The 10,723-nt window shown below is 47.9% G+C and overlaps 3 protein-coding genes across 3 annotated transcripts; 2 read left to right on the top strand and 1 right to left on the bottom strand.

Annotated features, from left to right (window-relative positions):
* Nucleotides 1-1,245: 1,245 nt before the first annotated feature.
* Nucleotides 1,246-1,845, top strand: INS49_013150 (uncharacterized protein; the record flags this gene model as incomplete). Its single annotated transcript, XM_043173851.1, has 2 exons — nt 1,246-1,407; nt 1,480-1,845. 2 exons carry the CDS (start codon nt 1,246-1,248, stop codon nt 1,843-1,845), a joined length of 528 nt encoding a protein of 175 aa, XP_043023148.1.
* A 166-nt stretch (nt 1,846-2,011) lies between these two features.
* Nucleotides 2,012-3,033, bottom strand: INS49_013149 (uncharacterized protein; the record flags this gene model as incomplete). The annotated part of the gene is made up of 3 exons (XM_043173850.1): nt 2,012-2,167; nt 2,281-2,477; nt 2,676-3,033. 3 exons carry the CDS (start codon nt 3,031-3,033, stop codon nt 2,012-2,014), a joined length of 711 nt encoding a protein of 236 aa, XP_043023147.1.
* A 2,752-nt stretch (nt 3,034-5,785) lies between these two features.
* INS49_013148 (uncharacterized protein) lies at nt 5,786-9,261 on the top strand (the record flags this gene model as incomplete). Its single annotated transcript, XM_043173849.1, has 5 exons — nt 5,786-5,935; nt 6,163-7,176; nt 7,283-7,368; nt 7,542-7,875; nt 7,966-9,261. 5 exons carry the CDS (start codon nt 5,786-5,788, stop codon nt 9,259-9,261), a joined length of 2,880 nt encoding a protein of 959 aa, XP_043023146.1.
* Nucleotides 9,262-10,723: the final 1,462 nt, after the last annotated feature.

Genomic DNA, 10,723 nt, shown 5'->3' with positions numbered 1-10,723 from the left:
AAATGAAAGGAGTGGGGAATAAAGCAAAGTTAAGCTTATATTTATTTTAATTATAGTTAAAAAGAAAGTAACTCCCTTGGAAAGAAGGAAGTATATTGGTTTTTATCTAGCTTTAACACGGTTTTTTTAATATAAAAGATTAATAAAAGAACTGCATATTATATAATTATTTAATTTAAAGTTAATATAATAAAAATATTATTATTATTATTATTATTATTATTATTATTATTATTATTATTATTATTATTATTATTATTATTATTATTATTATTATTATTATTATTATTATTATTATTATTATTATTATTATTATTATTATTATTATTATTATTATTATAATTTATTTTAAATTTATTTAATATAAAATATTTCTTATATTACTTTTAAGAAATAAGAATAATATTTAATTCTTTTAAAAAAATATATTTAAATATATAAATATTAAGGTTTTTATAAAAAATCTTAATATTTCTTAATATATTTATTAAATTATTTTTAAAAAGTATTTTAAAAATATTTATAATATTAAAAATTTTTAATAATTATATAAACTTATAATTTTAATATAATATTATATATAAACTTAAATTTAAAGTTATTAAATTTAAATTAAATTTAATATAATTAATTAAAAAAATATTTAAATTTTAATCTTAAAATTTATTTTTAAATTATCTTTAAAAAGGTAATTTTTTTAACTATTTTTATGTTATTTTAATTTTAATATGCTATAATTTAAGCTTAGGATTAGGGTTATTGGATTTTATTTGGATTTACTATAGATTGTTGAAAAGTATGGGTCTGCCTAGGACTCCTGGTCGGAATCAGGGGTATGTCGGAATCTGGGCCGGGGACGTTAAGTGCGAAAAGTTTGTGTGATATTGTGGAAGATTATTCATCCACGCTCGTCCTTTCCACATGTGCTGCTGGGAGAACTGAAAGAGAACATCCCGTCTTCTTAGTTAGACACGCCGTACTTCCACCATTCAAGCTTGGGCGACGCCTACATCACATGTGTGGTCATTCTATCAGAGTACACAGCTAGTAGAATCAAAATGCCCGGCTAGAGTGAAAATCCGCTAAAAGCATTTGTAATCCAACTCCGCACTCTGAACGAGACGAAAACGTTGAAATGTTCAAGCGTCCCGTAGATTGTGAACAAAAATCAGCTTGGACTGGACGGCTGACCGCATCGTTTGCAACAACTACGAGGAATTATTTCATAAGTTCAAGCCTTGGAAGATGACGAGCAAGACTACAGATACGGGAGGCGTCCAGGTGTTGCACTACCTGAAACGTAACCGAAAGTTCACACGGGACCAATTCTGGGCCTACTGGAAAGATATCCATGGTCCAAAGCTTGTCCCTTTGGCTGAGAAGTACGGATTCACACACTACCAACAGGTGCGTTGAAGTGGCGTTCATCGTATTGAGCTTTGTGATCACTGACACGGACGAATTCCTATGCGCTCACAGCTCCGCACGTTTGGCAAGGTAACTCCTGCATCTTCTCCTGAATCTGCCCCGAACGTGGAAGACGTGGAGTCGAAGGGTGAGACAGCTGGGCTGGTAGAGTTTGATGGCATTGCCATGTTCCTTGTTCCTTCGCTGGACAGCTTTAAGGCTGCCGTTGAGGACCCATACTATCTCAATGTGGTTCAACCGGACGAATACAATCTGATGGACAAAAGCGCACCAGGAAGGGGAGTGGTTGCGAGTTTCCAGGGGCTGATGGTCCCCATAGTCCAGAATGGAGACGATGTGACGGGAGATGAGCAGAGAGCCGAAGTGCAGAAGTCCAGGGAGGCCTTTGCCGAGATCAGTGGAGTTGCTAAGGCTTGATGGATCACGATAGTCTCACAAACTTGACCTGGTAACATTGTTACATGAACTGATATGTTGCACAGAAAGCTGGAGACCTTATATACGCTGGTCTCAGCCACGCATGCTCAAATGAACGTCTTCTCAAAGCGACTTATGCCACGTCATATGAAGAATCTTCTGTGGCTCACACCATAGTCTCCTTGACCCTCTTGGTCACATACACTGGCCAGCCTTTCGGAACAACAGTAAAGTTTGCCCTCCATTGCCATTCGCGCGTCTCATCCACGAGCTTGAGATCGTAATCACGTAGAATAGTCGCAGTGATTTTGGAGAGCTCCATCTTAGCAATGTAGTGCCCAGGACAGGAATTATATCCTGCGCCGAACTTCCGAAACAACCGCTGTCAGTTTTATCACGTGCGTAAAAGCGACGCAGTGCCATTTGCAGACTTACTGGGATAAACTGTTTCTTCTCCAGATCTGCCGCGTCATCTCTGAGCCAGCGCTCTGGGACAAAGGTTCGGGCGTCTGATCCCCATATTTCAAGGGAGCGATGGATGACCCAAGGGTTGACCGAAAGAATCGTGCCTTCGGTGAAGGTACGATCGCCAATAGTCATCCCCCCTGCGGGAACTCTGCGCGGGAGGCCCACTGTAGTATTCGGAGTCAGCTACCAAAGCACGGAGTGTGAGGTTTGTACGAGAATAGGGAGGAGAATGCCACCATTTGCCCTGGCCTGTCTCGAAATCTGCGGCCTGGCGAAGGCTCCTAGAAAGTAGGGGATTAGGCAGCGGAGTTAATGAAGAATCCCCCTCAGAAAGATTTAAGTCGGATTAGGGCGCCGCTTACTTGGAACCGGTGTGAAGAACCGAAGTGCCTCCTTGATACAGGCTTGGACATAAGGCAGCTGCTGCGCGTCCGAGAATAACACTACGTTCGACGTGCATCTCCCGTTGTTCACGGCGTCGTCAACTTCTTTCTTAGCCTTTTCTAGAATTACTGGATTGCGCAGTAAATGATAGAAGAATGACTGCAGAGCAGAGTTGACTGTGTCCGCACCTGCGCCGACGTTATTCGTAGCCTGGGCGTAGACATTGCGAACGTGCAGGCGGTCAGGTTGCTGCCTCAGGGCCCTCAGCCAGTGATCCACAATGACAAACTGACTGTTGCTGTCGAAGTTCCTCTCACGCTCTCTGACTGCCGCCATCGTGGTGTTGAAGACGTGGCCCAGTGGCAAGATGCCAAGCCACGTCATGAACGGATTCGAAATCAACACATTGCGCAAGCGAGGAAAGAAGCTAGCGGATGCTGAAATAAAGCTCAACATCTCCGAGTTGGCGACTGAGTTGCCAATGTCGGCCCCCTTTTCTAAGAAGCCAAAAGGTCTGGCGAAGACAACTTCGCCGATCACATCAAAGGTTGTGTACGCAAAAAAGTCGTCTAGGCTCATAGGTGCCTTGTTAAGCGAAAAATTTTCCATCCAATCAAGCAAACCTTCGATTGTTCTGGTGATGTGTGGCTCGTATTCGAGAACATTGCCTGCTTCTCTGTCAGCCAATACAGAGTTATCCTTTACAAACAAACTGCGTACTTTGGCTATAACCAGGAGACAAAGCCTTGGAGAGGGCAATCTTGGCTTTCGGATCGCAAACGGACATGGGTGCGATGTATCTATAGTCAGGAATTGTCGTTCCGCTATACCAATAACCCTTGGGGATGATGATCAGCCTGTGATAAGAAACGAGGTATGTTGGAGACAAAATCATACCTTGGGTACAGGTGCCAGCAACAGCTTTCTTACAGCGTCAGGGTGGCTGACACTGACCTCATCGTCAGCTATTCGGACAAAATGGCCTGCAATAAATGGGTCACCAATGAGACATGTCACGATTCAAGGTGACTCAGACACGGACGCACCATGCTTGTCATGGAGCTCCATCATCCGAAGATTCTGGTCCCCTATAAATATCTGCACGAGGTGCCATAAACGAGTGAAGGATGCGAGAAAGGGACCTGGCACGTCGCTGATGGTACAAAAGTATTTGCGCCATATTATGATAGCGACGACACCTGCAAAGGCTTGGGCACAAATGTATGGCCACGTGAAGGCGGCTTGGAGGGATTCTACGTGGACCACCGCAGAAGGAAATGGGAATGTCATGTTCACGGCTGCACAAGTCAACATGGATGATCAGACTCTGGCTCTAGAGCAGATCGCTTTTGAGTGAGAGGAGGAGATGATTGCCGGAGATGGGGAATAGTACAAACCACGTTCTTGAATGGCTGCAATTCCAAGGCCAAAAATTTACATCGTATTTATTTAATGCAGTCAGCATTTAGCTCCGCATATGCCCAGGCGATATTTTGGTTTCCATTGGATGCCTGTATGCAGATTTCTACACCTACATGGGGTTGATTGACGACCAGGCCGTAGAATGACCCACCAAACTAAGCAAGGCACCCTCTTCCAGATGGTAGAAAAACCTAGGACATGAGCGTCAACAAGCTACGTGGCATCGCCCAAGAATGTTGAAACGATTTAGTCGCTGGCTTAATTTTCTGGCATGCCACTATCAGTTGGGCCATCCAACGAACCTAGGAATTGATCATGGGCACGAGCATGTTAGTATGTCGTAGATAGATTCAGTGAGTCGGAGTAACGAAAGTGTTTCTATCAAGGCCAAGTCCTTTGGGTCCCACCAATTCGGCAGCCGTCTGTAGCAGTTCAAAAGCATAACACTGGAGACATGTCGTATGTTGAGACAATTTGGATCCAATGCATTACGATGACAAGATAATCGAGGGATATATGTCTTTGCGCTCGGAGAAGCTAGACGTGTGTTTTTCCAGCCCCTTCGACTCCATCAAGATCGCACATTCCGCAATGCATACAGCGCCCTAAACTTGTCTTCTGAACTGTTGCTCCTTCTGCCACGCGAGCACAGTCTTGTTTTGCCTCCCATGTGTATGTAAACTGAATACTCGAGGGGAAGTCTTCGACAAGCGACACCAGAAGAGGTTAAACCTTGTGCACCTCTACTGGAAGCCACAGCTGGTGCATAGAAATGCTATCACTTCTCTACTGGTCGATCAGATTGATTTCAGGCGTGATTAATAGGAGACAAGGCTCCTCAAAACCGCAGTTGGTCAAAATACCTCAGTAGCCAGGAGCTCAGCCACAAGTCCAGCCGTACGATACCATCTCGGCCGTGACAACAGATCAGCTGTGTGCTCTACGCATAGCATTGGTGTCACGTTTTTGGCCGCTATACTATAAGGACAAAAGTGACGCCACTATTTGCATAGTACACACAGTCCTTGTATCGCGACAAGTGGCATTCGCATGTTTCTTGATAAGGTTAAGCTCCAACATCATTCCCGGTAATAGTATCGTTCTCTATGATACCGGGACTTTGGTTTTGGTGTTCTCGGCGGCGCGGCGAGAGGGGTGTGTTGCGATGCGGCCACTACCACTTGCCAAGTCGGCCAGATTAGGGCTCCTTAATCAAATAGAGTTCACTGTGGAGGACAAGCATATGTCCTGTGCGAACCTGTTCCCCACTGCGAGCAGGCAGATCCGTGTTCTAAATCTGATCATGCAAATTTCCTTTATTAAGCTTCAGACATTCAAGCCTAACCTGACCAACCTCCGGATCGCCCGCCGGGTAATCTAGCCCGCACAGGACGGCATGAATCAAGCTCGCACATTTGCATTTACTATTGATAGTATAGAGACTCAATGTAGACCAATCTTAATCCCCGCCATCAGCCATGATACGCTTTGATCCTCGTCATGGACATCGTCTATACAAGATCTGTTTTTATTTCAGGGGCATTCACATAGAGGCGGCCCCATCGCCCTCCTCGCTATTGATAGTCGAGTTCTCACCGTCCTCATCGGGCTCATGACAGCCTCTCCACTTCATCCAATCGTTCCTTGTTCGTTTACTTGGCGCATAATGGTCCTTGTACACTCATTTTACCTTCTCGGGGCCGTCAACTTCGTGCAGGGAGTTGTGGCCCAGGACTTTACCGGATCCCAACCACTGTCCCGCTTGGCGAATGGCTTCATCGTCGAGTACGCGGATGATCCGCAGACCCACTCAGTGGTGAGCTCAACTTTTCTGATTTCCATCCCGAGGTCGGGCGAGGGGGAGATGGTCCTCACAAAGAGCCTTTGGAGGGTGCTTGTCATCTCGAGCTCGCATGTGCCATGCTGTTGTATGGCCGCTTGAAATCCGGATGGCATGTATCAGTAGCCGAGCGGCGTGGCTGTGGCCAGTCTCGTTAGACAAAACAGTGTTGATTTCGATGGCAAAGGGCTGACATTTTACAGGATGTCGTGCAAAAAGTTGCTGCTCAAGTATCAGATGTCACGGGCGTGCAAGTTTCGCACAAAATGGACCTCAGGAGCACCATCTTCAATGGGGCTTCTTTCCAAATCACCAAAGACTCTCAAAGCGGCGCAACTGAAGGCTTAATGGCAACTGATGAGCTTTTGGAGGCTGCCTTACTCCAGATGCCCAACATTGCAGCCGTTTATCCCAACACAGTCCGCTACCTTCAGGCTCCCGTGGACTATAGGGATGTCAGTACGGAAGAGCATTTTCCTTCCATGACAAAGAGGCAGACTGGCAACGGCAGTGACGAGACCCAGATTTACTTTGGGCAGGATGGCACGCCGTTGATCAATCCTCATGAGATGACAGGAGTGGACAGGTTGCATGCAGAGGGGATCACAGGCGAAGGTATCAAAATTGCGGTCATTGACGCTGGGATCGATGCCTTCCACGAAGCCCTCGGAGGAGGTTTTGGGCCCGGTTTCAAGGTAGCAGGAGGATATGACTTTGTTGGCGACCAGCCTGACAACGACGTCGACCCACCGGTTCCCGACAACTCCCCCCAAACAGTTTGTGCAAACCACGGCACTGCCACCTCAGCAATCGCAGCCGGACTTCCTTACAAATTCGGGTTTGTAGGAGTTGCGCCAAATGCCACGATTTACCACTACAAAGTTTTCCCTTGCTCCGGAGGCGTGTCGACAGACGTCGGGGTCAACGCCTCACTTGCAGCATACGAGGAGGGCGTTGACGTGATCAATGCTTCCATCGGAGGCCAAGGAGGATGGGGCATCGACTTATGGGGGGTCATTGCTTCTAGAATCATGGCAAATGGGACGGCCTACATCATCGCAGGTGGCAACGACGGCGCTCGCGGGACTTTCATTGCCAACTCGCTGAGCAGCACACAAGGTGTCCCCAGCATAGGCTCCGTCGACAATGCTTACAGCCCGACTTTAATCGCCAATGGCTCATACAGTGTCAACGAGGGCGAAGCAGTGCCAATTGAGGTAAGTAGCCTCGGGATGTTCTTCCCTACTTTATCGCGGATACAGATCTCGCATATTCTGAGGCTGTTGTACGACTCGTAATGTAGCTGACTCTGCATGCTTATAGTACACACCTGGATTCCCTGCAAACTGGTCTTCACCTTTGGAGATCATCAATCTGCAGGTCAACGGCTGCACGCCGTACCCAAACATGTGCGTAAACCTCACATATGCCACCCACTCGATTTCAGAGGCGGAGGAAGAATTGTCGACTGTCTTCAGCGCCGCACAAATTTCCATGGACCTTGGAGGAGCATGATATGATGCATCCCTACACTTCTTTTGGGCCACTGGTGAGATGCAAAAGCTGACTTGGAGTGCCATAGGACCTACACGCCCAACCAGGTGATACTGCTGCAAAGACCATACGCAGGCACTCCGACTTCTAGCTGTGACCAGAATGCACAAGTCAAGGCTGCAGGGATTCGAAACATCCTATTCTATAACTACTTTGATGACGTTGCCACCAGACCACTTCCCCTGGTGACGACCGAAGGATTTCCCTTTGACTGGCTAGATGGTGTGGGATATGTTGACAATGCCCTCGGAACCAAACTCGCTGGACTTGTGAGCAGCGGCAACAAGATCACCCTGGACTTGCCCTGGAAACCAGACAACGATACAAGAATACCAAGGCTGATGAAGAACGACATTAGTGGCGTAAGTGTTTGCAACTCTGTCCTTGACAATACGAGACTGTGTAGCAGACCGCAGACGCCAAACACGGAGTGAAGACTGACGTTCGCTCAGGGATTTATGTCGAACTACAGCACATGGGGGCCAACGTATGAGGCGAAGATTGGCACAACGTTCTCTGCTCCTGGTGCGAATATTCTGACGGCGGGTGGAACGATTTATGGCGGCCTCGTCATCGCGAGTGGTACATCATTTGCGGCGCCATATGTTGCCGGTGTCTCTGCCCTCATCAAACAAGCCCATCCTGGCATAACTCCTAACGAGATTATCAACCGCCTAGCCACGACAGCAAAGCCAGTCAAGATGCAGTCGAACCAGCGAGAGACACAAGACTACCTCGCTCCCGCCTTCCAGCAGGGCGGAGGAATGATCGATGCTTATGCTGCATTGAAAACTACTACCACACTGAACGTGAGCGATCTCGCCTTCAACGACACGGCGTACAGCCAGCCACAGAGCTTCGAGATCCGGAACGGAGGAGGAGACGTGGTGACATACGAGCTGACCCACAATCCTGGCCCAACACTGTACACCTTCTCATCCGGCAACACCACGGTCACGGCCTTCAACAACGACACTGCCTTCCCAGCTAATATGCTGCCCGACGCCCACGCCGAGTTGTCTTTCTCCCAGTCCTCGGCAGAAGTGCAAGCCGGAGGCACAGCTGCTTTCACCGTTCAAGTGACACCACCCGCCGGACTCGACGCCAGCCGAGTCCCTCTGTACAGCGGCTTCATCACCATCAAGGGGTCCAACGGCGACAACCTCTCCCTAGCATATGGCGGGATAGCCGCCGAGCTGCGCAGCGTCCCCGTGCTGGACACGACGCCCGGGCAGGAGAGGACGGTGCTGATAGCCAACACGACGGACGGCGACGTGCGCCCCGGCCTGGACGGGAATAACCTGACGAGCACCTTCACCATCCCGCGCGTGACGGGCAACATCACCACGAGCACGGCGTTGACCAATCTCACGCTGCCGGGCTACCAGGTCAGCCCCCTGTTCGGGTCTCTGCGGCTCAACGTCTCGCTGCTGCAGGACGGCGTGGACCTCGGCCTAGTTAGCACGGTTGGCGACGTCCAGCCCTACTATGTGCGGGACAAGCCAACCAGCGCCTACTTCTACGGGCGGATGGCGGATAACAGCTTTGTCCAGGACAGTGGGACTTACAGGTTCCAGCTGCGCCTGCTCAGGGTGACGGGTAACCCCGATGTCGAGGCGGACTGGGACCAGGTGGCGACCGAGCCTTTCACGCTGATCTTCTCTGATGTGGCTGCGAACTCATCGGCTGTGGCTGCCCGAGAGAAGCGGAACAGATCACCTGGTGGCGGAAAGTACTTCCCTCTCTGAGCGGAGGGGATGCCGCGACTGTCCGTTGCGAAAGACGCAATCTCAGGGCATGGAGTACAAGCTCCATGTGATAGTATATTATCTTCTGTAGTCGCGTAGCAGATTCTGAAACTTTTTTTAGTGGACTCCAAGAGACATCGCTTACTCCTAGAACGATTTCAAACGATGGGGAAGCCTGCGTGAAGAGAAAGTAGTATGTTGACCCTCCTGAGACAGTTTCCACTAGATACCTGGGCATTCAAAGTGCGCCTAAGATATCCTTGATGTGTAGAAGAGGCACCCCAGCATGTGACAGCATAGTCCCTAAATCTGGAAAGAACGTGGTGGTGCGTCGAGCAATTGTTACACCCAGGTAAATCGAGAACGAGGCAGCTCGTAACAAATAAAAGCCCACCGAGGCGGATATTCCCACGCGGTAAGCCATGCGGATAGAAAAGTATGTCACGATTCCGAGCGTGGCGTATCAGAAAGAGTAATCTTGACTGGATTCCTACAGGGTGACCTGGAAAAGATTATCCATGCTGATATTACCCCCATAGGCAATGTGACGCTACTAGTATTCTAACCCATCACAACTTCTAATTTATCCTTTTTTAATCAAACTTATATCATTATAGTGAATTCAGGATATAATGCTATAGAAAAGTTACTTTTTTTCTTTAAATTCTGTTTTAAAAAGTTGGTATTGTTATTATGGTACGCATAGATCAGATGGGAGAGTTAAGGGACCCTTTGCCAACGCCGCAGAGGTCACGAATTAGGCTTCTTTTTCAGGAAACCCTGTATATTACTTGCAATGGAGCAATGGATTCTCTGTAGCAACATAGTATTGGTAGGCCTTGGTTCATGACAGAAGAAAACAGACAACGTGCTCTTCTCGGTTTGATATTCCATGCTCGAAGCGATTCGCTAGCCGAGGCTGGATAAATTGTCTTCGGCCAAACGACATCATTTCCTTCTTATGTACCTAAGTCCTTCGCATATCTGGACATGAAGTCACAAAGCCTCTGTTGAGACCGATCTGAATTTTGTGACGCCATAGATTCACGCGCACCCGCCTCGTATTAACTCGTCAACGGGAATCCCAATTACCCGTCTCGTATCTTGTATCCGATATTACCGCTTTGCGTTCAGATACGTTGGCTCCACTGCTGACCGATCCCACAGGCCTGGGGGCTGCTGACGTTGCGGCGCCTGCTGTATTAGCCACAGCATCTTCGCCAATCCAGGTACCTGCGCACCGGCTCGGCTGTGTGCTCACATTTGCAGAACTGAAAAGTACACTGCCTTTACGCTTCTAAAGTCTGTGGAGTCAGCTGTACCTTCGATTGTATTTTTCCCACAACAGGCGCAAACTGTCAGACACGCACTTCATGAACATTCAGCGAGTACTGTACGGAGTTCCTATTGGCAGCCAGTCTCACTAATTTGCTGAAATTTAGGCTGGCAACTCTTTTGACTG

Source organism: Diaporthe citri, assembly GCF_014595645.1.
Source record: "Diaporthe citri strain NFHF-8-4 chromosome Unknown scaffold_6, whole genome shotgun sequence".
Classification (NCBI taxonomy): Eukaryota; Fungi; Ascomycota; class Sordariomycetes; order Diaporthales; family Diaporthaceae; genus Diaporthe; species Diaporthe citri.
The sequence above is the reverse complement of the archived record's forward strand: the minus strand, read 5'-3'. Positions and strand labels throughout refer to the sequence as shown.